Source organism: Alexandromys fortis, unplaced genomic scaffold, assembly GCF_014885135.2.
Source record: "Alexandromys fortis isolate MF-2015 unplaced genomic scaffold, M_Fortis_MF-2015_v1.1 scaffold_69, whole genome shotgun sequence".
Taxonomy (NCBI): Eukaryota; Metazoa; Chordata; class Mammalia; order Rodentia; family Cricetidae; genus Alexandromys; species Alexandromys fortis.
Window position 1 is genome coordinate 774,232 of NW_026067951.1, and position 26,568 is coordinate 800,799.

Below are 26,568 nucleotides of genomic sequence, written 5' to 3' on the forward strand. Positions count from 1 at the left end.
AATTGACAGACCATTTTTAGAGGCAGGGAATATTTTTTAAAACTATCTTACCCTATCTTGGCAAGGTTTGACAGTCTTTTTACCCTGTTTGTCTACTCCAGACAATGTGTATTTTGTCAGTGGTCGAGGCATGGGCAGTCCCTTACCCAAAGGCCAGTTTTGGAAAGAAGAAAACAAGCTCCAAGTGGAGTGCCTTCAGTGCTCAACTTTTTCTTGGGCATAGATCAGTGCTGCCAGGAGCAATTGTGTCTCATGTCAACAGAACCCTAAATTATTTAAATGCCATAGTCTACAATTATTTGAAGTAGTTGAAAATTACCTGTCAATGTGGAATACAATCTCTATGTATCTAAAGAACCTGATTAGTCTAACTATATATGGATGACTATAGACCTATACTGCTTAATACCTATATAGCTTAAATACTAAGACTTCTATGAATATTAAACAATCTTTAAACCACTGTGCAACAATGAGAACAGTGACTTCAAAATGTAAACAGTGTACGAGTATCTTCATCAGAGGTAGAAATGTATAGTGCAATATGATAAATATATCCTAAAATGTATCAGTATACAAAATTTCTTAGAGAGGTAGAAACATGCATGCATACAATCTGACAAAATAACTTTGCATAGGTGTACAAATATTATAAACAGAAATAGGAGCATATTCAATACAACACATATAATTTGAACTTATATCAATATGTAAGAATCTATGGGCTGGAGAGATGACTCAGTGGTTAAGAGCATTGCCTGCTCTTCCAAAGGTCCTGAGTTCAATTCCTGGCAACCACATGGTGGCTCACAACCATCTGTAATGAGGTCTGGTGCCCTCTTCTGGCCTGCAGACATACACACAGACAGAATATTGTATACATAATAAATAAATAAATATTTAAAAAAAAGAATCTATACCAATGTAAATTGTCCATAAATAGCTCACAAGTATGCATGCTATTACTCACTATTATTATTCCTATTATCCCATTCAGTTTCCCCTTTTTTTCTTTCCTATTTTACAAAGGTGAGATTATTAATAATATGAAAGCATTCAAATTACATGACAGCATTATGTCCTACTTTGACTTAGAATTGTACCTACTAACATGTTGATTATTTAGGTTCCAATCAGTATATAAAGGGTCACTTGCACCTAAAACTCTAAACATCCCAGTTATATACAGATAATCCATTTTGATGTTATAACTCGAGTAATGTTTTCCTGAGCATTGGAAGTATCAGTTATGTTTTTCCAATCCTTTCCCACACATATCCATACCAACAGCTAGAGAAGGACAGCATCTAAGTAGTCAAGAAAGGAATAAGACTGAAAATTGGGAGTATGCCTCAGTGCTAGAGCACTTGCCTAGGATATGAGGCCCTGGACTCATCTCTTACACTGGGAAGGATGGGAGTGGGTCTACCTTTTTTCTTTCAGCTTCTAGAAATGTGTCTGGTAATGGAGGAATATTCTTTAGAATAAATTTACAAAGTCTTTAATGACACCTAATTAAATAAGTATTAGTTGAAGGATCTAGATTTATTGACTGTGGTGAATGTGGTTCACTAAGCTGTTTTCTTGCCCTCCAGAGAAGTCACCTAATCTCAGGGTTCCTTTTGGGAAGAATTGCCTGGGGCTCATCCTCCTTTCCTCTCCCTGCCCCCAGCTCTTGCCCTAAATTTTTACAGGGTTCTCAGAATGCTAGAGCTCCTAGTATACCTCAGTTCAGTCAGAGACCATGTCTGCTGAGGGAGTCATGTTGGTGCAGAAAAGGAGCCCTGACAGAATACATAGAAACTGCCTCTCTAGTTCTGTCTGGGGTGTGACACAGTCCAGGCTAAACACACCCAGCTGTTCCAAGGTGCCTGCATCTTGTAAGCGTTATATAGGCTTCATGGGGATACTATATATGAGTGACCAGGAATTGAGCCACAAGGGTTCCCAGGAGAAAGTCTGAGGACCTGGTGCAAGTCGTGCACTTCTTGTAGAAGGATTCTATAACTAGATGTACCGGATCCATACTCCGCAGATAGTAAGTAATTGCCAGGGTCACAGGTCAAGAAATGGTCATGGAAAGTGGGACAGAGGTAGAAAGGAGTTGTATAAGGTGATCAAGCAGAACAGAGAGCTTCTATATCTTTCATAGGAAAAAAGCTTTAATTGTTGAAAGATACTGTGAGAAAATGACTTGTGAACTGAGACATTCCCAGGGACCAACATCTTAATGACCAAAGGACAAGGCCTCAGCAAAAAGGAATGCCCTGAACTTAAGACAAATTCTTAAGGTCAGAGGCTATCATACTGGGAACAGGACTATGGAGGTATGCAGAGATGCCAGGCAGGCTAGAGCCACAGAGAAGCGTCTACATTTTATTCTAAATTACACACTTAATTCAGGGAAAGAATTGGAAAAGAGAAGTTAAGGGCTGGGCTGAATATAATTGTAGCGTGCTTTCCTACTACAAACAAAGCCTTGGGTTTTATTCTCAGCACCGTATCAACCAGATGTGGTTACATGCCTGTAATCCTAGCATTCAGGAAGTAGAGATAGTAAAGGTAGTGTGGTAGTCTAATTGTAATTGGCCCCCATAATCTCATAGGGAGTGGCATTATTAGGAAGTGTAGGGTCTTGTTGGAGTAGGTGTGGTCTTGTTGAAGGAAGTATGTCACTGTGAAGGTGGGCTTTGAGGTCTCATGTGCTCAAGGTACTGCCCAGTGTCTCAGACCACATCCTGTTGCCTATAAGATGTAGGAATCTCAGCTACTTCTGCAGCACCATGTCTACCTGTGTGCCATCATGTTCCACCATGATGACAATGGACTGAACCTCTGAACTGTAAACAAGCCACCCCAATTAAATGTTTTCTTTGTAAGAGTTGATGTGGTCATGGTGTTTCTTCACAGCAGTAGGAACGCTAACTAAGACAGGTAGGGAGAAGTAATCAGTTTAGAAATTTGTGTTAGGTTTTGCTGCTGGAAGGCCTCCACACCTTCAATTTGTGGACGTGAAATAAAAAAGAGAGACCATTTCTAAAGCTGTTGTATCATGCTTGTATCGCTTATGGTTGTGGTTGTAGTGTAGTGCAACCTAGGGCTGAGGCTGAGAAATCATTTTATAATGTCACTATGTGACATTCAGTTTCTCTTTTGCTTAACTGGTGAAATAACAGTCCAAAGGAATCAACAATGTGTTAGTTATTACTACGTATGATTATTAATAATATTAATACTATTGTTATAAAATAAAGCATGCACTAATATAGCTGCTCTTACCATTTGGATTCTTTTGAGCTCAAATGTCCAAAATCTGAAAGTGTCCTTTAACTTCTGTTGCTATTTGTGGGATTGTCAGACTATTACGTAATATGATATCCTTTCTTTTTCTTTTTTTTTTTTTTTCCCAGATGAAGTCATAACATCTCATGGTGCAATTGAACCAGACAAGGACAATATCCGCCAGGAACCGTATTCTTTGCCACAGGGTTTTATGTGGGACACTTTAGATTTGAGTAATGCTGAAGTGGTAAGACTTTAATTCAACAGCTACATTCACTGTCATTGTTCTAAGGTACATTTACTAACATGGTGCTCTGAGCACCTTAGACAGTACACTTTTTCTGTCTTTTAGCTGAAGGAGTTGTACACTTTGCTGAACGAGAATTACGTGGAAGACGATGACAATATGTTCCGCTTCGACTATTCGCCTGAGTTTCTCTTGTGGTATGCCTGGCTGGTCATGGGCCATTGATTGATTGTTGACTGAGGAGGTTTTGTTTTGTTCTTTTGTTATTGGATCCTGACTGGTGTTTCTTTTCTCTACCTCAGGGCTCTGCGTCCCCCAGGCTGGCTTCTGCAATGGCACTGTGGGGTCCGAGTGTCTTCAAATAAAAAGCTAGTAGGTTTCATAAGTGCCATCCCAGCAAACATTCGAATTTATGACAGGTACGTGTTAAAGCCTGTGCATGTGTGTATGTGCATTCCAAATTGTAATTAAAATAGGCTTTTAAAAGTTACACAGTACAGAACCAGGGTGATGGAGCTCGGTAAAAAGCGCTTGCTATGCAAGCATGAGGACCTGAACTTGGATCCCATCCCCACCACCCATATTAAAATAAAAAATAATAAAATAAAAATAAAATAAAAAAATAATAAAAGCCAACTGCTATAATATATACCTGTAATCTTGGAATTAGGGTAGCAGAGACAGGGAAATGGAGGGTGCCAAGAGCTTCTTGATTGGTCAAGTTATTTGAATCTGTAAGCCCCAGGTATAGTGCCAGTCCTGCCTCAAAAATAAATAAATTGTGGAGCACCATTGAGAAAGACAGTAGATGTTTACCTTTAGTGTTGCCGGCTTGTGCCATGTGGTAAAATTCTAAATCAAAAGAACCAAAGGACAAGAAATGTAGCTCAATTGTAGAGTGTCTGCCTGGCATGTGTGTGGCTTTGGGTCTCTGGTGCCAAAATAAGTAAGTCAATGATTACTAAACTTGGCTGTTGATAGCAAGATTGCTTGGGAGAGCTGTTTAGGAGCTCTTTGTACACTGATACTGTAAACTTAAAAAGTCTAATAGTTAGATTTATTTAGGTTTTTCTTTTTTAGTTAAAGGAAAACTTGGACAAGAGGTGAGAGAACAGTGCTGTCTTTCTATCCCTCCATCTGTCCAACTATACCTCACTCCACTTTCCCATTGATCCTCTCTCCCTCCTTATTTATTTATTTATTTATTTATTTATTTATTTATTTTGATTTTCAAGACAGGGTTTCTCGGTAGCTTTTGGTTCCTGTCCTGGAACTAGCTCTTGTAGACCAGGCTGACCTAGATCCGCCTGCCTCTGCCTCCGCCTCCGGAGTGCTGGGATTAAAGGCGTGCGCCACCACCGCCCGGCTCTCCCTCCTTATTTTTATTTTACTCTTTGCCTCTCAATCTCATACATGCACACAGCTTTATTTATGTATATAATTATGTTCATAGAATAAACAAAGCCATCAACAGGTATTTCAGAAAAAATTAGCAATTTTAAAGGCGATTATAAACTCTGTCCAAAGGATAAATGTATTATATATTTGCTCTGGATTGCCAGTCCTAAGTCAGATACGCAGATATGAAAATCAGAGGTCTAATAGCTAATATGTCTGTTTACCATAGTGAGCTGCCTAGCTGAACTGATAAAAGCATGTGCTCTCAAGAACACTTAAAATACACACATACCTCACGTCAGAACTGAACTTTGAAGCTCTGGGAGGATTATGGCGGCTTGGAATAGTGTCAGCTCTGGTCTGATGAAGGCCCTTCTCCAGGGATCTTGGGGAATCTGTCATGTTTGAACAATACCTTGCCATTTCTACTTTAGAGTGGATGGGAGTGGTGGGATATTATTTAGTTGGTTTTGTTGTTGTTATTGCTGTGTTGGGGTTTTTATTTGCTATATTTGTTTGCCATAATTATATATGTTGCAGGAAAAAACATATAGGAACACTTCTTGCGACCTATCTGATCTAACGTCTAAAATTATAAAAATAGACCAAAGTTTTAAATTCTAATTGAGGTCAATTAGAATTTGATTGATCATTGTAATCTAGATCTCCCTGACCTAGAGTTGACCATTTTGACAATGGGTATAGAAAATGGTATCTAGTCTGATTTTGTGAAATCCCTGCACAGTGCATTATTTTTCGGGATGCTTTTCATGGTCTTTTTTTTTGAACTTTATAAAAATGTTGCCCTGCTTTTTAAAGTGTGCTCTAATTGTTCCGTCTGTTTGTCAGCGTGAAGAGGATGGTAGAGATCAACTTTCTCTGTGTCCATAAGAAGCTGAGATCCAAACGGGTAGCTCCAGTGTTAATTCGAGAGATAACTAGAAGAGTGAACCTAGAAGGGATCTTCCAGGCTGTTTATACTGCCGGAGTGGTTCTTCCTAAACCTGTTGCCACATGCAGGTAATAGCACCACACAAACATCAGAAGTTTCCCCTTTGCCAGATGGGATGGGTCGTAACTATGTTCTCCTCTGATTTAATCCACAGGGATTGGGCTTGCTGGGGATAGTAGTTTGTTGGTAGCTGATGTAGAGACAAAACTCAAGCCATTGACTCCAGTATTCAGTATATCTTGTAGCACTCTCGGTTATTAAGTGTAAAATTTACCCACTAATGATGCTGGATTCACATTTCCATGTCTGCTCCGTCTGATGTCTGTGCATGGGCAAACCTGTGGTGTCGCAGTCTAGAAATGCCCATCCAGTGTCACACTGCTAAATGTGACGTGTTGTCAGTCAGAAGTCTGCGGGTTCTTGTTGGCTAACCAGGCTCGCAGAGATTACTCCAGAGGGAGTGCAGTCAGACTGTTACTAGTCTAACCTGCTTTTAAGACATCAAAAAACAATTTCCCTCCACAAATTCTCTTGATTCAGGTAGGATGAAACTTGAATATAGTACAAAACTGTAAAATCACTATAGCTTACTAAATTATTACATTAGTAAATAAACAGAAAAATTGGCATCATAGGTATATTTCAGTACAGATAATGTATTATATACCAAAACTGAAATCAAATTGAAGGATTTCCTCAGAATTAGTTTTCTTTGATGGTATCTACTAATAGGAACGGTTTATTTTGCAGGAATATTTTCATGATCTTAAATTTCTTGTTTGGTTTGCCTCATAAAATCACGAGGCTCCTTAAAATTTACATACATCTTTTATTAAATAAAATACAAAATATAAAATGTGCAATATTCTTATTTAGGGGAAGATATGAAAGACCACAAACTCCAAAGGAACATAACTAGCAGCAAGTCCAGTTTTATGCTTGGGTTTTTTTTTTTTATATCTTCAGACAAATTAATACATATAAAATGGCCAGCGCCATCAGTGCACGTGGTACAACGTAAGTGTTAAATAGATGCTTCTAGAACAGCTAAGACAGAGTAAAACCTCCATTGTCTTCCAGGTATTGGCATCGATCCCTAAACCCCAGGAAACTGGTGGAAGTGAAATTTTCTCACTTGAGTAGAAACATGACCTTACAGAGAACAATGAAGCTTTACCGACTTCCGGATGTAAGTAAGAGGCATGTGCTACTTTCTAAGTTTGTAACCATTGACGCTTTTGACGTCAGACTGAAGCTGTGCTTATAGCTGGGAAAGGAGAATGCCATAATTTTTGAGCGTTGCCACTTAATGAGGGAGAAAAGTCTTTTTTTTTTTTCAATTGTTAATGTTTTTGTTTGAATGTTTTTGAGACAGGGTTTCTTTTTGAAGTCCTGACTGTCCTATAGAACTAGGTCTGTAGAGCAGGCTGACCTCAAACTCAGAGATTCCCTGCCTCTGCCTCCTGTGGACTGGGTTTAAAGGAGTGCACCTTCATGTTACACTTTGTCCCATAGAACTCAGAATCCAAGCTTAAAGAAAAGATTTGGGCCTGGCGGTGGTGGTGCACGCCTTTAATCCCAGCACTCGGAGGCAGAGGCAGGCGGATCTCTGTGAGTTCGAGGCCAGGCTAGTTCCAGGACAGGAACCAAAAAAGCTATGGAGAAACCCTGTCTCAAAAAAAAGATTTGGGAGGTGAAAATAATGTATTCGTTTATCTATTTTTTTTCTATCTTATTGATTTTTTAAATATTTATTTATTTATTTATTATGTATACAATATTCTGTCTGCATGTATGCCTGCAGGCCAGAAGAGGGCATCAGATCTCATTACAGATGGTTGTGGGCCACCATGTGGTTGCCGGGAATTGAACTCAGGACCTTTGGAAGAGCAGGCAGTGCTCTTAACCACTGAGCCATTTCTCCAGCCCCCTGATTTTTTTTTTTTTTTAAAAAACTTTTTAGAGAGAATCTTGCTGTATAGAAGTGACTGTATATAGCCTAGACTGTCCTCAAAAATCTTAAAATCCACCTGCTTTAGTGTCTGGGGTTACAGGCATAGGCACCAGTCCTGGAAGCTACCTTGTTTCGTTTTGTTTGGTGTATGTAGTGTGGGACGTGCTCATAACGTCTGTGGGTGCCCATGGAGTAAACATTGATGTGAAGTCAGGGATTGACTTTCTCTACCACCCCATTTTAATTATTGAGGTAGGGTCTCTCATTGAACCCACATTTGGTTAGACTAGCTAACAAGCTTACTCTAGGCGTTCTCTATCTCTGCTTTCTGAATGCTAAGATTATAAGTGGGCCACCAGACCCCTATGGGTGCTGGGGATCCAAACTTCAGTTCTCAGGTTCAGCAAGCACTTTATCCATTGAGCTGCCCCCCCTTCCCTTCATCTTTTTAAACTACTAGAGTCATGATATGAAAAATTGTTGTCGCATAAAAAATTTAAATATAGTTGAGTGATACATTATGTATCTTTTGCTGATTGTCACAAACCAAGCAGCTTCAAGCAGTATAGGTTTGTTTGTTTTTCAGAGACAGGGTTTCTCTATGTAACAGTCCTGGCTGTCCTGGAACTCACACTGTAGACTATTAGCCTCAACNAACTTACAGAGATCTGCCCACCTCTGCCTCCCAAGCTTAAATATGTAAGCCCCCCCGCCCCCCACCACTCTCTCTCTCTCTCTCTCTCTCTCTCTCTCTCTCTCTCTCTCTCTCTCTCTCTCTCTTTTCTTTTAAACAGTTATGTTTAAACCAGTCATTGTGACACATTCCTATAATCGTAGCACTCAGAAGAAGACTGAGGCAGGAAAATAAAGAGTTGAAGTCCAGCTTGGGTTACATAAAAATACTGTGATTTGGGATTGGAGAGATGGCTCAGCAGTTAAGAGCACTGACCTCCACATGGTAGCTCGTGGCCATCTGTAACTTCTGGCCTCTGTAGGTGCCATTTACACATAGTGCACAAATATATATGCAGGCAAAATATCCATACACATAAATAATTAATTAAAAAAAACCATGTCCTGTCTAAACAAAAACACCATGCACATTTGTTTTCATATGTGTTTCAAAGAGCAAGCCACCACTTAACTGCATCTTCTGCTTCTGGCCATCTGGGTGTCAGTCAGCCAGGACCAGAGTTGTGTATACATTAACTGGGGAAAGAGCCACTTTTTGGCTCATAGGGCTGTTAAAAGGACTGATTTACCTTCTGCTTGGTGGGCTCAGAGCCGTTTCTGCTTGTCAGCTGCCACAGGCTGTTCTCAGCTCCTTGCCACAGGGTCTTCTCCACAGGGCAACCCATAGCCTGGCAACTTATCTCAAAGCCAGTAAGAGCTGTTTATAGAAGGGGGGTTGTGCCAATTAGATGAAAAGCAAAACCCTCTCCCATGGAGAGGGGAGAAGATGGAAGGGAGCAGAGAAAAATGTATAGTGCAATAAAAACAATTTAAAAAACATTCCAAAGAAAGAAAGAAAGAAAACCAGAACCCTGTGCAGCCAAGTCCTAAAAGAGATGTCTAGTCACTACTTTTGATTGGTTAGCAGCAAATCACAGGTCTCTCTGTGTTCAATAGGAACAGTTCAAACCAGACATGATCTCTAAAAGGTGGACTGTCCAGACATTCTCAGCTACAGATCTTTGATGTGCTGTTTTGTTATGTGAATTGAAATTAAAACTGCATCCATGCCTAATTTTTCACCAGGAAGGAATGCTGCTCCACATTAGTCTCCCAGGACTCTGTATTAGGCACAAAGCAGTCTAGTGTATATGTAAGGAAAATATTCACATGGAGGTTACCTAAAATGGAACAAAGGAAAAGCAGTTGTATTACCTATCCCAAGTTTATTTTGGCTAGTAAAAATACTCAACTTGGCCTTCATAAAAATTAATGTCACAGACAACAAAGTTTGGTAAATTGGTGGTGAATCACAAACAAGCTTTTGTTCTAAAAGCAGACTTTGGCATGGTTCTAACAGTTGGCAGTGTTCCTTCTGTAGCAGCCATGTTGTCAAAGTGTTGACTTTTTTTGCCGAGTAAGCTTAGGTTTATAATATGCTTTTACATACATTAATCAATTTATTCATACATCTTTAGAAGTTAGTACTTCTTATTTCTATCATACACATGAAAAATTGAGGTTTAGGAAGGTTGATATTTAGCTCAGGCTATAAAACCAAAAACAGTAAGACCTGTGATGTCCCATCCTTAAGCTTCAAAGGTTTCTGTTAGACTTATGGTGCTTGCTCTCACACACCCCGTAGGAGTGCCATGGCCCAGGCCCGCAAGGTGTCCCTCTGTGCCATTATTACCATATACGTGAGATCAGAAAAGAACAGTTATCAAGGTCCGGGCAGATTTCGTTAACATGTTCTAAGTCTAAGCATCTTTCTTCTATTTCAGTTATAGGAAAGAGGAATGAAGAGTAGTTTAGTTTCATTCTGTTGCTGATTTAAAAAACAAAACAAAACACAAAATGACCAGAAACAGCTTTGGAAGGAAAGGGCTTATTTCACTCAGACTTCCAGGTCACAGCCCATCATTGTGGAAAGTCAAGGCAGGAACTTGAAACAGGAATGTTGAAGCAAGACTCATAGAGGAATGCTGTTTACTGGCTTACTCTGTGCCTCATGCTCAGTTAACTTTCTTATATAGACCAGGCCAACCTCCCCAGGGATGGTGCTGCCTACAGTTGGCTGGTCCTCAATCATCAATCAAAATAGTCCCTCAGGTTATAGGTACAAGCCAACAGGATCTGGGATCTTGGTTGAGGTTCCTTCTTCCCAGGTAACGCTGGGTTGTGTCAGGTTGACCGTATAGACTGATTAGCGTAGTAGTTGGTAAATAAAGAGGGAAGAGAGAGCAAAAGAAATAAAAATAAAGATAATAGAAAATTGAAAGATGCCAACAGCAATCACCCTGATGACTCTTGATTAAAGATAGATGGTGCAGCTGCTAACAGTCAAGCCACTTGTATTGCTCAGTATAAGGGAACCTTCTGGAATATACACCATGGTTGTTTCATTTTTACCGTTACTATTTTTCTTACAGTTCTTGCTTTTGTGTCTTAGGCATAGACTTCTGAACCTAGGTACTAATGTTTATCAGGCCAGCATTGTACTAGAGAATGAACATTTATAATCTCATGCACTTGCCTGAGCAGTCACAGGATGGCGGGCTATTATCCCTATCATAGAAGCTGACATGGAAAACCAAGATTGGCATGTGGAGTCTGCTTTGTAAGAACAGAGCTGGCCTGGCACTCATTGTGGCTAGCATTTCCCAAAGGCTAGGCTTTCCTAAGAAATATATCTTCCTGTGTCTCCCTGCTGTTTGATGTGCTTCTTTATTTGAAGTTCAGGATTAAGATGGAGGGAGGGGCTTAAAAATAATTTGAAGTAGATTAAAAAGTAAGATTAATCAACCAGCATGTCTATGCTTTCTGCTGTTAAAAGGGATACACTTGCTAGGGCACATTAAAGCATATGGTGTTTTATATTTTTAATAGCACTAGATGATCTTAGTACTTAGAAACTCCCTTCTTTATCATATAAGTAACCATAACCATTACTGCCAACTATCTCCAAATCAGCTCATACCATGTTGACAGGTAACACTTTTGTTTTTCAGTGGAGTCTGAGTTTTTTCCTTATACAATTGTACATACAAGCTTCAGATTATGTGGAGTTGAAAAAATAATTGATACTAGTTGAGGCTGAGAAAGTATCTAATTCAGACACAGAATTTGCTTAGGAAATGTAACTTGCTCCTATTAACCAGGAAAGTTTCTTTGCTTTATATTGAACCCCCAGAAAACTTGAGTGTTTTATTCAGTTATACAAAAGCATCCTATTTTTACCTCAGTTTGGGTCTTCCCAGTTATTCTTGAAGACTGTCATAATTGTCTGATCGATGAAGCATCCTAGCTGAAAATATTGTCTTCTTTTGTGCCGCTTGTATGTGCTGTTCAAGCCTTCTGTACTGAGCTACATAACTCGGCACAAGAGAGTTTTTGGGTAACTTTGGCATATAGATACATTTTAGATGGTTTTGGTCTTTAACTAGCATTCAGAAATACATATTTATTTTACTTATTTCCCTGTGGAACTGGACATTTCTTTTTGCAGTACTAGGATTTAATCCATTGTTTTGTGCACACTAGGCAAGCACTTTACTGGGACTAGATGTTTCTGCTTTCGAAAGCCACAAAAAGATAAGTGTGAGCTGCTTATTCAGTGTTAGGGATTTAGTTCTCCAACTTTAGATAATTAAATGGTATTTTAGTTGAGGTTCCATGTGTTTATAGAGTACGTACTCCATCCTTGAGCAGGTTGTTGTAAACGCTCAACCCTTGGGCCTGGAAATGTAAAGCATCCATTGCTAGCTTCCTTGCCTTCCCCCATACTACCAGTAATCAATCAACACTGTTGGTCATAGAGCCTTGGAAACATCTCTAACCCTCAGTAGTAGTTGATTATAGCTGCCACCAAGATAATAGGGTCCTTCAGAAATCATAATATTCTAATTCTATGAGTTTTATTGTTTTGCGTGTTTTTTTTTTAATTTACCTATTTAGTTGTGTGTATGTGTATCCATTCGCATGCATGGTACATGTGTAGAGGTCAAAGAATACCTTTATAGTATTGATCACAGATGCACACCACCATATCTAGCCTTTATAAAAATGTGGTTTCCGGGGATCAAATCCAGGTTGTTAGGCTTGTATGGCAAGTAGTTTTACTTGCCTAGTCTTCTCCCAGGCTCTAGGGATTTTTAGTTTAGAAATATTCACAAGTAATTGAGAGCAAAACAGTATATTAGCAATATTTGTGCTACTTCTTAAAATTATCCAATATTTCTTCAAGTGGAAAAAGCATAAAATTTGATGCTGTTATTCATATCTGTTAAGTTCTTGGTATAGCACTTTGTAATGTTCCATTTAGTTTATTTGGATACGAAGATAGGACACAACCTGGACAGTGGTAGCACACTCCTTTAGTCCCGGTACCCTGGAGGCTGGCAGATCTCTGTAAGTTCAAGGCCAGCCTGGTCTACAGAGCAAGTTCCAGGACAGCCAGGGATACATAGAAAGACCCTGTTTTGAAAAACCAAAATAACAACAGCAACAAGAAGACACACATTGCTTATCAACTTTATCTTCGTTGAGAGTGCAGGCTGTCATACGTTTGCCAGGTGCACTGGTGGAGTTCAAAGGACGCTTGCAAGAGTTGCTTCCCTCCTTTCATCATGTGGGTCCTGGGGTTGAATTTGTGCTCAGGGTTGGCAGTGGGCTTCTTTATCTCGTGAACCATCTCACTAGCCCTCATCATCTTTCTTTTTATCCATGCTCAATAAGTTGCCCAGACTAGCTTTGTACTCACTGTATATTCCAGTCAGGCCTTGACTTTGCAATTAATTCCTATGCCTTATCCTCTCAAGTAGCTGGGATTATATAGGTCCAACATTTAGACCCAGCTTTGGGTTTTAATGGATTCATGGTATACTGCAAGTTCTGATTCACTAAGGCAGGTCTGGAGCCAAGAGTTTTCAGTTCTGAAAATTTCCCATAGGTACTGCAGGCCTGTGGGTCACACTGAGCACGAAGTAATTTTATTTTACTCCTCTTCATTGCACTTCTGACTTTGCTTTATTTACCTTCTAACAAGGTTACAAAGACTTCAGGTTTGAGACCAATGGAACCAAAAGATATCAAAGCAGTCCGAGAACTGATCAACAGCTACTTGAAGCAGTTTCATCTAGCTCCTGTGATGGATGAAGAGGAAGTGGCCCACTGGTTCCTCCCCAGGGAACACATCATTGACACATTTGTGGTGGAGGTAAAGATAAGCTGATAAAATAGTCCTGAGAACAGGTTAAAGCTTCTTTGAGGAGGATTGCAGCATGCCCAGGTCCTTCATCCATGACTACTGCCTTTGCTAGCCCTACCACAACTGCTTCTAGTCCTGGGTTTGAGCGTTTTCCCTAGTTACTAAAGAGAAATTAGGGTGCTTTTCTTTGTTTGCTGTGCATTTGCTCTTCTCATTTTGCCTCATCCTAGATAGCTATATTCCAGAGTTTAATATTATTTGGAGTTGTGTATAGCTGGCTGGATCTGAACTGCCATTAATTGACACAGATTCAGCCCCTTAACTCTTGTTTAAGGAAGGGAAGGAAAAGGAGCCGTCTGTATTCTCTGACCGTTGCCTTAGTGGGACTTAACACCTTTTTTTCAACCTTGATTCCAAAGCTTGGAATTGGTTGTTCAGATGATGTCTCGCTCGGTGGATTGAAGTGGAGTTGAACTAAGAAAATGGGATTTTTTGGCAAGCAATTTGAAGATAGTGGAGAAGGCCAATAGAAGTGATTCTAGGGATTTGTTTATATCACTTGTAAACAGAACTGTTACTTAGCGCTATCAAGCATTGTCAGAACTTATGATCATAGGAGAGACTGGCCCATGGTGAGAATGATCCACAAGACATTTATAAAGAACAAGTGAGCAGACAGTTTCAAAATTTGTATTTCTAAAAACTCTTTGTACACAAATCTTTTTATACTTGTATGTCTTCGGAGCCTCATAAACTGTCCAATCTCAGGACTTAATCGCTAAAGAATTACTCAGAACCCAAAAGAGTTTATGCTATGGATTAGGTCAATAGTTATTTACCATACTCAATAATGTAACAATAGTAAAGCCATTGCATGTTACCTAAAGAACATCAATACATGAAAACTAATTTTTCTCAAACCACAAAGATTAGTGAAAGAACAATTTTACGTTTTTAAAAGTGAGTGCCCTTTCCTTGGTTTTGCTTTCAATTCATTGTGACATACTACTACCTTGATTGAATTACACAAAGAAGATATCTCCCAAGAAGTAATGAAGATTTTGAAATAGTGGGTAATTTAACCCTTCATATAATTGCTGTTTTTTTCCCTTGTGAGATGGGGTCTCAGTATGTCACCAACTCAGGCCCACTATGTAATTCAGGCTGACTTTTAGATTCTTTTTATGTTATGAGTATGGGTGTTTTGCTTATATGCATGTCTGTGCATTACATTATGTCTGTGTCTTTGGAAACCAGAAGAGATCCCCTGGAACTGGAGTTATAGAAGGTTGTGAGCTTCCATGTGGGTGCTGGGAAGAGAACCTGGGCCTCTAGTAGAGCAACCAGTGCTCCTAGGCACTGAGCCATCCAGCCTCTGGCTTTAGATTGCTGATTCTCCTGCCTGAGTGTCCTGATTCCTGGGATTACTAATGTACAGTACCACACACAACTCTTTTAAGATAATTATGAATACTGTGACCTGAAATTATCAGTGAACTTTCTATTCTCTTGATCTGAAACTCATTGGTCTGTTGTCCCCCATCTTTGTCCTCTTCTTTCTCTGTGTGCCCCTTCTCCCCAGCAGTTTTTATACACACCAAGCAGATTCTCTACCACTAACTTGTATCTGGTTCTTCAAATGAATCTTACTTACATACAAGTTTGCAACATCATGCATTGGCCTCTTGGAAAATGTAGATTTACTGAGCTACATAGATCTTTCAAATACTGACATTTCATTTGATAGTATTTAAAATTACATTCATGGGTAAGACCTTTGTCATCAGAAAGATTATAAGGTACCATATGGTAGAGAATATGATTTTTTTATCCTTCTTTAAAACTTTAGCTTAGACCCTGAGATCTCAAATGTTATTAACAAATCTGATTCACTTCTAAGAAAAGGTGCTAGATACCAAGGCTAAGTGGCCATGTGCTTTAAAATGGTGTTCTATTCACCAGTGGGTGGCTAACTTGGCATAAAGCTTTGTTTCCTTCTGGCAGCAGACCATATATACTCCAGTATGAGTAAGGAAGGCAGCTTTTGGTTCTCAGCTTAGAGCCTGCAAATCTGCTCCTGTGACTGTCCTTGTCAGTGTGAGCATTGACTCATCAGTCGGCCTGGAGTAACTTTCCATTAGGACCTGCTTTGGAAGAGTCTGAATATTTCCCACTAACACTTTGACTAAACTGCAGTCCACTTATTGGTCTTTACTTAGTATAAAGGACTTAAACTGGGTTATAGAAAAGAAAATCTCAGTTGTTGCTCATTTAGACAGAAAGTTGGGTGTAAGTCATAGGTCAGCATCAGCTGAATGCTTGTTCAAGGAAGCACTCACTTGCTGTTGCTTACCTTTGTCCTTCAGAGCCCTAGTGGGAAGCTGACTGATTTCCTGAGCTTTTACACGCTCCCCTCCACGGTTATGCACCATCCCGCTCACAAGAGCCTCAAGGCTGCCTATTCCTTCTACAACATTCACACAGAGACACCCCTGCTGGACCTCATGAATGATGCGCTCATTATAGCCAAGTTGGTGAGTGTTGTTGCTTTTGTACTACAGGGCTCTCCTTAAGCAAGTCAACTTAACAGAAAGGTCCTCTGCAAGAGCAATGTAGCTCTTGACCATGAAGCCACCTGTCTGGTCCCCTTCCCCAGTTGTCTTTATAATACAATCTTCTAAGATGGTTCTTAGTCTTTGGCTTTATATTATAACTTAGCCTTTTAAGTGCATATTTAAGTTATTGTAGAGGAAATGATTTTATACAGGAATATATACACAAAATACATTAAGCCATTGGTATTTTAAACTTTTTATATTGGCAGAAAGGATTTGATGTATTCAATGCACTAGATTTGATGGAAAATAAAACCTTCTTGGAAAAACTCAAGTTTGGTATAGGAGATGGCAACTTACAGTATTATTTGTACAACTGGAGGTGTCCAGGGACAGACTCAGAAAAGGTGAGTAAGCTTGTTATGACAGTTCCATACCAGCTTCCTTCAGGATAAAGGGGCTTTAACTATTTCTGTGTGTGTGTGATAGATATTGATTGTAAATGGAATCAATTACAATCAGTTAACTCAGTCCTCTACTACTATAGGAGGAAGGGGACTTTGTATGTTTTCTGTTGTTAGAGGTGTTTTTTTTCTGTGTGTATGTATATATAATATGTGGGTACATATGTGGTACAGCATATATGGAGGTCAGAGGACAGCTATGAGAAGTCAGTCGGTACTTGCCCTCTACCAGGGCTCCAAGGACTGAACCAAGGTCATCAGGCTTGTGTGGCAAGTGCCTTTACCTTCATAGCCAGCATCATGGCCCAAGGGAACTTTTAAAAACACAGATATTGTGTGCTCTATTATAACTCAATTTCCTCTTCCATTTGGTCTAATCCCATTTTTTTTTCTTTCTATAGGTTGGACTTGTTCTACAATAGGTGGTTTTGTTACTTCTAGAAGGCTGACATTCTCATTTGTTAATACTCGATTTAGTGAATCCTGGAACTGCCATTCCAAAGAAGAATAAAAGCACAAGTTGAGTGAAATTGAAGTAGTTGCTAACAATCAGAACAGATGGCCAATAGTACACATACCTAGTTAGGATGTTGAGAGCCAATCTCTGCTGTTGACTGATGTGTGGGAGGGATGAAGGTGTCCACAGAGTTCTCCTGGTAAAGAGAGGATGTTGTTCTTCCACTCTAGAAGTCGGATTGTTTCTCTGTGAACCAAACAGAAGTGGTGGCATCATGTTAAGAAAACCTTTGCTGTTAGGAGAGTCACTGCTGCTTTTCTGTTTATTAAGTGGTGATATACTTGTATAACAGAACAAGGATCCATATGTGTATCACCTTACATAATGCTACTGGGAATGTTTATAGAATTGACATGTGGTAGATAATTACGTATGGAGCAATATGAAAATGTACCAGTGACTTAGCACATTTATTATTCCATAAGAAGCGTAGTAGCCAAATCAGCAAACATAACAGGTCTATCCCATAAGCATAGTAGCCAAATCAGTAAATATGCAGGTCTGTCCTTTGCTCTTCGGCAGGTCAGTGGATTGTTTCAAAAGCAAAATTTGGGCAAATGTTCAGCATGCTCACTAAAGAGTACACACCGACTGACCAAACCTTGAGACTGCTTGCAATCTCATTACTCAGCAGTGTCAAGGATGTGTGAGGGAAAGGAAGTAAAAGCTCTAAGGTCAGATTAAATGCCCAGGAGTATAGTAGTGCTGTCAGCACACAGATGGTTTGAATGTTTTTATTATGCAAAATTGCACATGTTCCTTTATGCTGACTTTAATTTATCATGAAAATTGTCATGCTAATGGAAAATGTCTTACTTGTAAATACGTATTCATAATTTTGTTACTGATGTTGTTTTTACCTAGAATTTGAAAAACAAGTTTCACAGTGTACATATGTGTGTATATGCTGCCACTAATCCAAGGGAAAGTAAAATACTAAATAAGGCCACTGTATAGACTGGCCTTTGAGTCAGATGCCGCAAAGTAGATACTTCTTCCTGCCTTTACTACAGTGCCTCCGCCCCAGTCCAGAACACTACTTCAGACAATATGGCATTTCCTTCCCTACTAGAAAGGACTCACCAAATGTTACTTTTAGGTTGAGTCTTACCTGTTGGCTGTTCTCTACAGCTAACAAGTTGAGAATGGTCGTTATTTTTTTTTTTTTAATGATTAGGGGAAATGGCCAAAAAAAATGACATTTTTGTAGCATGCAAATCTTAGGAAATTCAAGTTTTATCAGAATACAGCCACATCTTCATTTATGACCTATCTATGGCTGCCTCATGCTACGAAGGGAAATTAAGTAGTTGTAATAGACTGGATTGTATTGCCTGCAAAGTTAAAATAGTTGCTGTCTGGCTGGCCTCTTAGCGTATTTATGGACTGAGGTCCTAAGTAGGCCACGAATTGTGCCAGACCTGATAGCACCACTAGAGGGAGTACCTGGGCCTCCCAAGTGGTGCAGAAGTGGGACCAGTACTGTCTGTCCCTAAAGACACATGACAGATTTTTTATTTCATATGGTCCATGCCCAACTGTCACATTTTTAACAGAACATCTTCAGAAAATTAAACTACCTATTCATTGGAATACTGTTTAGAAAGACAGTATTAGGTAAGTGAGTTTAGTGAATCTGGATTTACAGCTCTTTGGAAATTGTTTCACTCCTTTTTTATCTTAAACAGATTGAGTTTTCAGTTAGAAATGCCAGTCAGGAATTTTTTTTCATGGGCTTATTTACCTCATGAGGAAACTTTTAAACCATCCCTTTAGAGGTTTACTGCACATTGCAGTTGTTAAAGAACTCATCGCCTTTAAATACACTAATAGTTAACATTGGTATAGTCATAATTTAAGCACATGATCGGTATTTTACAAATCAGTAACCAGTGCAATTGCTCGGATATAAAAATAGCTGTTAAAACCAGATACAAATGCAAAGTCTTCAGAGTTGTGTTTAAGTTGCCCTGTCTTTATAGCCAAAATTTATTATAAGGTTCTTCAAAAAATGGAAATTTGTCAGATAGAACAAAGGTGGCACAGCCCATGAGTTCAACCAGAACTTGAGGTAAAAGTTTTAATATCCCATTTAGTTCCTCCTGGAATGATTTTCAAAACACATAGTCAGTTCCTATCCAAAGCACTGGCAGCTTCGTTTCCTAGCCGGAAGACCCATTGAATCTCTCCTCTTGCCACATTTCACCTAAGTTACTACTGTAGTTAATTTTTGTTGTTAGTTTTACTTTTTTTGTTTCGGTGCTGGGGATCAAGCCAGGGATTATGTGTGCTAAGTACATGTTCTATCACAGAGCTATACCCCCAATGTATTTTGATAGATGTTAAGTATTGCAAGGAAATTAATGATATGCAGGGAGGGAATTCTTATTGAAATAACCTTATCAGGCTTTCCCCCCCTGTATCAATCAAGTCTTTCTCCAAGCTTGTGTCAATGCTTACCTACAAAGAAAGCCAAATTACCACAAGTAAAAATGGTATGCCGCTTTTGAAGACAGTGTACTGCTTAGCATTTAGTGTCTCTCCCTTACAACTGAGCACCTTCTCCAGTTGTTCCACCCACCTTATTAGACCATGTCTGTGGCCCATTTTCCAAGTTTGGTAGAGAAATGTTAAGTGCTGTAGGAAACTGATGTTCTTGCAAGCAAGCATTGTACCAGCCTTTAAAGCAGTGAATTTATACACGCATGGACATTAGTCTCAATAAACTTTGGTTTTGTTAATCATCGTTTTTGAGTGTTTTCTGTACTTCATGGTTTTATTTCAGTGTACCTGTTCCACCTAGAAAAACTTGCCATATCTGAAAGAACAACTCCATGCAGGATCCTAAGAATATATGTAAACATACTTTATTTGTTATAAACCTTATTTAGACCATATTCTTTAAATGAAATAAGTTCATACAAACTACTTTGAAATGGATTTTTTACTTTTGGGTGGTTTCCTTATCTTATTAGGGTTGGGAATGAGTTTCTTTATTTTAAGGGGTTGTAGTATTACAGCTGAGTCCTGCCCACCTTCAGCAATCTTTCTCTTACTAAGTTTTGTAAGGTCATCAAATGAAGTGTCCAAAATCTCTTTGTCCTGGCTTTCCAACAATTCAATCTCTAAGTTGTCTTTAGGATCTTGGGTTCTGTCTTGAAGCCATGGCACATGTAAGCTGGGCACCCTGGGAATGATGGCTCTTACTTCCTCAGCAAAGTCCATGGTGTTCTTTCTGAAGCCCAAGGCTAGCACACATTTTAAGCCAATGACAGGAGCAATTCTCTCGCTGAGCTGAGGAACCTGACAAGCAGGAACGGTTCTGCTTATACTCAGCTGAATCATGTGTGAGGTGATGATGGCAGGCTTGACTGACTTGCACACTAGAACCAGCAGCAGTTCATTCCTCTCCAGAGCTCTGGTGACTTCATTAACACCAATGACCAGCTGTTTTCTGACATGGGCCGGTGTCCACCCTGACACCTGTAGATTCCCATCGTGCTCCTCCTTCAGATGCTTACTAATCTCAACATCTGGGGTACATCTTTGCTTTTCTACAAAAGGTGTTTTCTTCCGCTTCTTATCTTCAATTTTCTGAAATCCAATTGATTTAAACTTGTCTTCGAGGGTCTGTAATATAAAGTGTATGTCCTCTCTCTCCAAGGTGCTCCAGGAAATGACATATGGGTTGTTCAGTGATGTCTTTACAACCAGAGGTCTAGTCTTCCGAATAGATCCCCTCTTTGGTGCTTGAGGGGCTGCGGCCATCTTGAAAACCCTTCAGAAAGAAGCAAGATGATGAGATTCTCATGTTAGCAAGGCAGGTTCTGAGAGTATTTTGGTTCTATTCTCCAGTCTCGTTTTTTTATTCCAGATTGATATACTGTAATAGCAAGTCTAAGGCCCAACGAGGTAACCAGAAACATAACTTTTATGGTAAAATGAACTAATTTTAATTTCCCCTATTTTTTCATATCAGGCAATGTGTGAATGGCTGATGTTAATTTGTTAGCTTCTTCTAAACTCTAGCTGGTGCCTTCCACTCATTTATTTTTAAAAAATTAGTAACATTGAATAGGTTTGTGGATCACATAGAGCACAAGTGGGGGTCAGAGGTTCTCCTTCTACCCTGTAAGTCACAGAACTCTGGTCACAGGCCTTTATTCTTTGAATCATCTCAAGGGCCCCTCATTTATTCATTTATCAGCATATATTCACTGAGCTTCTCCATTGGGCAGATGGTGTTCTAGGCACAGCTGCTGGTGGGCAACAAGACCCTGTGTCTGCCCACACAGCTTATACCCTTTAATTTCTGAAAGTAATAATTAACCTATTTCCATGGCTAAAACTTCTATACTTTGTTAAGTCTCCTTCCTCCCGTGATCTCCCAGGTTCCTTCCTAAAACAATTGGGATATACTGGCACATTTTTCCCTTTACATGATCACATGACTACTGCTTTGGCAGGCAATTTCATGAAAACTAAAAAAAAAAAAATTTGTGATGAAATAAAGATTAATCCATTAGGGAGAAATAAAGGGCTAGGCTCCTTCCGAAAGCATATTAAAAGCCACTGGCCTATTCATAATCTAGAGACTATGGTATTAACCTTAGAGTTAGTTAGGATGTTCTCAATCACTCTCTAGTTGAGCATTCATTCATTTAGATTCAGTTTCCCTTTCCCAAAGGCAACTGCATACTTCCTTCTCAGTTTTCCTTATTCCTAGAGTTCATCTGGGGGCTGTAAAGACCCAGTTGACAAACTTTAAGGAAGTCCCCTCTGATTAAGGGTCTTCTAATTCAGGGCACTTTCCACAACCCAATTCCCTAACCCATGTGTAGGGTTCCCCAGTGTGTGGGTGGGTTAGGAAGCAGACTCACAGTCCAAACTGAGAATTAGTTTTTCTGAAGACTTCTTTGAGTCACGGCTCCATCTCAGAAATAACAGGTAGCTTTTAAGAAGGTAAGGGTGGCTTATTCTCACCCTAGAGCTACTGACCTGGGAGTGCTCCCAAGCCATGGGGGCTGGTAAGAAGATGCCCAGGTGAATTGGGTTGCCTTTCCAAACTACAGCCCTAAGAAATGGTACTGCAGACTCATTCCCCATCCTGATTCTTCTAATCACCTTCATTCCAATGAGACCTGCAGCCTTGGTCCCATCAGTGCTACCCACTGGTATTAATACTTTTTCCTTCCCCATACTGCACTGCACTCTCCTAGTCAATTCCTTATTAGCTCTGCTCCCCACAAACTCAGATTGAAAAACAAAAAGTCATCCAAATCTAGTGAGGTGACTGCCAGGAACTGGAAAGATAACGGCCCCACTACAGCTTTTTTCTTTTTTTTTTTTTTGGTTATGTTTTTCGAGACAGGGTTTCTCTGTAGCTTTGGAGCCTGTCCTGGAACTAGCTCTTGTAGACCTTGAACCCACAAAGATCCGCAAGCCTCTGCCTCCTTAGTGCTGGGATTACCACCGCCCGGCTACAGTTTTTACCAAACTGCAAATCAGTTACTGTATCTGACTAAACCATCCATTGTTGTAAGAGGGACATTCACACTTAGATGTGCTGCAACCAAGGGGCAGCAAGATTGGGATCACTTCTCTGATACACAGAACCTGAAAGGGGAGCTTTAAAAGCTGTCTGCATAAGGTGACTGCCATACCATATGAATTTTTAAAATGCTGACTAATAAGAACGGAGCTTCACAGAAAAACAGGGTGGACTTGCAAGTGCCTTGTCATCTATGTCTGCAAGCTGCTAGTGCCTATAGGATCAACTGCAAACTCAAGGGTTCCCATTTTTACCCTCCCATTTCTCATAAGCTTTTCTCCTTTCACCCACCACGCATATTAAGGACTCGGCCTATTTAATGAAGCTTCTGGTTTCTCATGTGCGTATTCGCGTATACTCTGCCTAGGATACTACTCATACCACCACATCGCTTCTTCATCAAATTCTTAAGGATTATCTTTGATGCCCGAAGCCATTAGGCTTTAAGCAAAGCAAAAGCCTCTGCGGGTAATAAGAGCGGCTGGCTCACTTTAAAACCAGAGTAGTGAGAAGGCAGGAAAGCCCTTTTCCTTAGGGTCAGGAAAAGGCTTTCTGGAGGAAGGGAATGCTATCTAAGAATTGCTTCCAAACGAAGTAGGAAGTGGGCAGCGGTGAATCCCAGAAGAGTATTAATACAAGTTTAGTGTCGCTGGGACAGAGGTGCTGGACTTGGAGTTACAGGATAAAGACAAGATGGTGGGCTCTAGAGTCTTGCAGTGTTTAGCGCGATTAGAAAGGCGTCGCAGAAAGACGCTGACTTTGGGAAGGGACCCTTGGAAAGGCTGTCAGCAGCACAGAAGCTCCCGTGGTCTCGGGAGACTCAGGGACACCCACGTTACACCACACGAAGGAACGCCCCCTCACGGGGTGAACCCTGAGAACAGTCGGAAAGGGCCGCGGGGAGACCTGGAGCTGAGTGGCCGCAGAAGCGGGTGCAGCCCCTTTCCCACCCGCCCCGCCCCGCCCCGCGGTGACCGGGGTGCCCACGGGCTGGGACTCGGACCACGGGCGCGTGCCCACCTTTGCAGAAGCTCCCTGCGGAGACCACGTGACAGACGGATTCCTTGCTGCGACTCCGCCGTCACTGAAGGCTCTAGTGCCGCCACGTGCGCCTGCGCTGCGCCTGCGCAGAAGGCTATCCCTGGCTGCCGGCCCTCGGCATGACGTCACACCCAGTAAGGTACTTAAACTGCAGCTGGCGACAGGTCGGTCCGGGTGGGGGTGGGGCTGGAGGTGGGGGTGGGAGGAATCCCTAAGCGCGGAACAAAGCTCCGGAGCAGTACTGCGCAGGCTTTTAATCTGTCTCGCGAGAGTCTGTGGTTGCTGTAGTAACCAGCCGCTCTCGCTCCAGATGCTTGTTTAAAGATGGTGAACCAACCAGTTCTTGGATCCTGTCTTTCTGGTTTAGCCCAGTTGCTTTAGCCTTGGAATTCTGGCCCGCTATCTTTTTTCGTTCTAGGATCACAAAGTTCCAGCCCTTTTAGCCATCCATTCTCTGCACATGTCCCCGCGCCACGAAAATTAAATAAACAGGGGTTGTAGGGTTGAATGAATTACGATTTATGTCATCTTGACAGCCCAGCATGTCTCTTTAAAATCATAGTCTCCTACCCTGGTCCTCAAAGACCCACTTCCATCTAATAAGGCATAGTCCATTCACTACAAACTTTCTAGGAGTGAAATCGCTGGCTTAGGCGCTAACTCAGTATTAGCACATAAGGAAATATAAACTTTTTAAAGAGTAAATGGACCACCTTGTATCCCCAGAGGCAGCATTTGAGGTGGACATCTGTTACATATGCCATGTGTTTCACCTCAGATCTACGGTATATATTTGATCCCCTCTGTACAACGAAACCTTCAACTCATGTGGCCATAAACAAGTAGAAAACAATATGTCAGGCTCTGGATACAATTGTAGTTGTGATCATACACAGCATGAACTAGGAAGTAGGTTGGCTGATCTTAGGAGGGGGTCTCTGTACAGGCTCTGGTCAGCATAGTCCTGGTGGAAGAAGCTGCAGCCAGTACTTTCTGCACATGTTGAGTTTGCTGCAGGTCACCCACTTGTCAATATCTGTACTCCAGCCAGAGGAAGGCAGTGACGTTCCCGTGAGTGAGATTCGCGGTGGTGCCAGTGTCAACTGTGCCCATTCACGCGGGACTTCGGCTTCACATTGTTCAGCTGTGGGCCTCAGTATTTGTTCCCATTGGCTGCAGGGGGAAGCTTCTCTGATGAAGGCTGAGGAAGGAGCTGTTCTACGTACGAGTATAGCAGAAAGTCACTGGGAAACATTTTATTGCTATGCTCCTTTTGCAGAATCAGTATTTGGTTTCCCCTAGGTCCCCAGCTTATCTAGACTCTGGTTCTTGGCCACCTAAGCAGTGGCAGGTATGGCTTACATCCAGTAATCCAGTTAATCCAGTCAGGTATTGGGTGGTTACTCTCACGAGCTTTGTGTCACAATTGAGCCAGTGCAGCTTGCAGCCAGGCCATCACTGTAGACGGGTGGGGTGGGGGTGGTGTGGGGGGGATGGATTAGCAGCTGGGTTGATGTTAACCTTTCTCCTTTGGTGATGGGCAAAGTGCCTTCCAGGACCACTATCTCTAGTCGGTATGGGTTAAGGCTCTAGGTAGGCAACAGCTTGACGTCTCTGTGTTCATTGGGTTGTGTAGGTGTTGTCCTCAGCAACAGGACCTTACCATTAGTTTGTGGAGAACATCTATTAACCTTGACGATAGCCTAGTTTCTTCAGGAGTCCCCATGAGGCCACTTTGGCCAACACTTCAATTAAATGTCACCCATTCCCAATACTGGAAGCTTCATTAGTGACTACTTGATCATGCGGATGGTCTTTTTGATGTTTCATGTATTTGGTTTTTGAAAGTATTTTATTGAAAAAATTTTGAATCTATTTTCATTAGGGAAATTGGTCTGTTATTGTCTTTCTTTGTTGAGTCTTTATGTGGTTCGGGTAGCAGGGTAACTGTGATTCATAAAATGAACCAGACAATTTCCTTCTGTTTCTATTTTGTGTAATAATTTGAGTATTGGCATTAATTCTTCTCTGAAGGTATGGTAGAATTCTGCACTAAGCCATGTAAAACCATATGACCCTGTGGATTTTCGCTTGGGAGACTTTGAATGACTGCTTCTATTTCACTAGGGTTTATAGGTTCATTGAACTTGTTTAACTGATCTTGATTTAATTTTGATAGGTGGTATATATCAAGGAAATAATCCATTTCTCTTAGCTTTTGCACCTTGGCAGAGTATAGGTTTTTAAAGTATGTCCTTATGATTCTGTGTATTTCCTCAAATCCTGGAAATTCATCCTCCATATCTATAGGCTTGTATTGCTGTCCCAGAACCATCAGCTGGACCGTAGAGATCCCTTCCTTTATAAATCTTTCGATAGTGTTAATGATGCAAGGTCCATAAGTCAAGGCCAATGGTAAAAAGACCTAGGGCCCACTCAGAGCCGAAAGGAGTATAGTTAACTAGGGCGACCAATTGAATAAGGATTTATACCATAATATGCTTCTTTCCTAGTTTCCTAGTTTTATTTGATTAGGTTTATGGAGGCTTTTATGACACCTGAGTAGTTAGCATAAAAACAGCATTGTTCTCCCAGAGCCAGATATAGAACCTCCCCCCCATTGAAGGAACAGTAAGTCTAACCCCCTCCTATTCTGGGGGGACACACCAGCTAAAGAAGAGAGTGATTCCTCCAGATGGGTGATGAAATTTCTAGGGTGGCTGTGT

The 26,568-nt window shown here is 40.7% G+C and overlaps 2 protein-coding genes across 4 annotated transcripts in view; one reads left to right on the forward strand and one right to left on the reverse strand.

The window, feature by feature from the left end:
- Nmt2 (N-myristoyltransferase 2) overlaps positions 1-19,991 on the forward strand; it is a 44,265-nt gene extending 24,274 nt beyond the window's left edge. For all 3 annotated transcript variants that reach the window (XM_050150537.1, XM_050150538.1, XM_050150539.1), the window contains 9 exons: positions 3,411-3,529; positions 3,635-3,726; positions 3,832-3,948; positions 5,777-5,947; positions 6,960-7,068; positions 13,553-13,723; positions 16,081-16,248; positions 16,539-16,676; positions 17,135-19,991. In XM_050150537.1, the coding sequence (XP_050006494.1) occupies positions 3,411-3,529; positions 3,635-3,726; positions 3,832-3,948; positions 5,777-5,947; positions 6,960-7,068; positions 13,553-13,723; positions 16,081-16,248; positions 16,539-16,676; positions 17,135-17,155 (1,106 nt within the window). In that variant the 3' untranslated portion in view covers positions 17,156-19,991. The remainder of the gene's footprint in view (positions 1-3,410; positions 3,530-3,634; positions 3,727-3,831; positions 3,949-5,776; positions 5,948-6,959; positions 7,069-13,552; positions 13,724-16,080; positions 16,249-16,538; positions 16,677-17,134) is intronic.
- Positions 19,992-20,101: 110 nt separating this feature from the next.
- On the reverse strand, positions 20,102-24,018 carry Rpp38 (ribonuclease P/MRP subunit p38). Its single transcript, XM_050150560.1, has 2 exons — positions 23,822-24,018; positions 20,102-21,028 (listed from the first exon to the last, which is right to left on the reverse strand). The coding sequence occupies exon 2, from the start codon at positions 21,016-21,018 to the stop codon at positions 20,176-20,178; it is 843 nt and encodes a 280-aa protein (XP_050006517.1). The 5' UTR covers positions 21,019-21,028; positions 23,822-24,018; the 3' UTR covers positions 20,102-20,175.
- Positions 24,019-26,568: the final 2,550 nt, after the last annotated feature.

Bases quoted from the DNA above. Each gene is read 5' to 3' on its own strand.
- Rpp38 (XM_050150560.1), bottom strand. From the start codon at position 21,018: ATGGCCGCAGCCCCTCAAGCACCAAAGAGGGGATCTATTCGGAAGACT.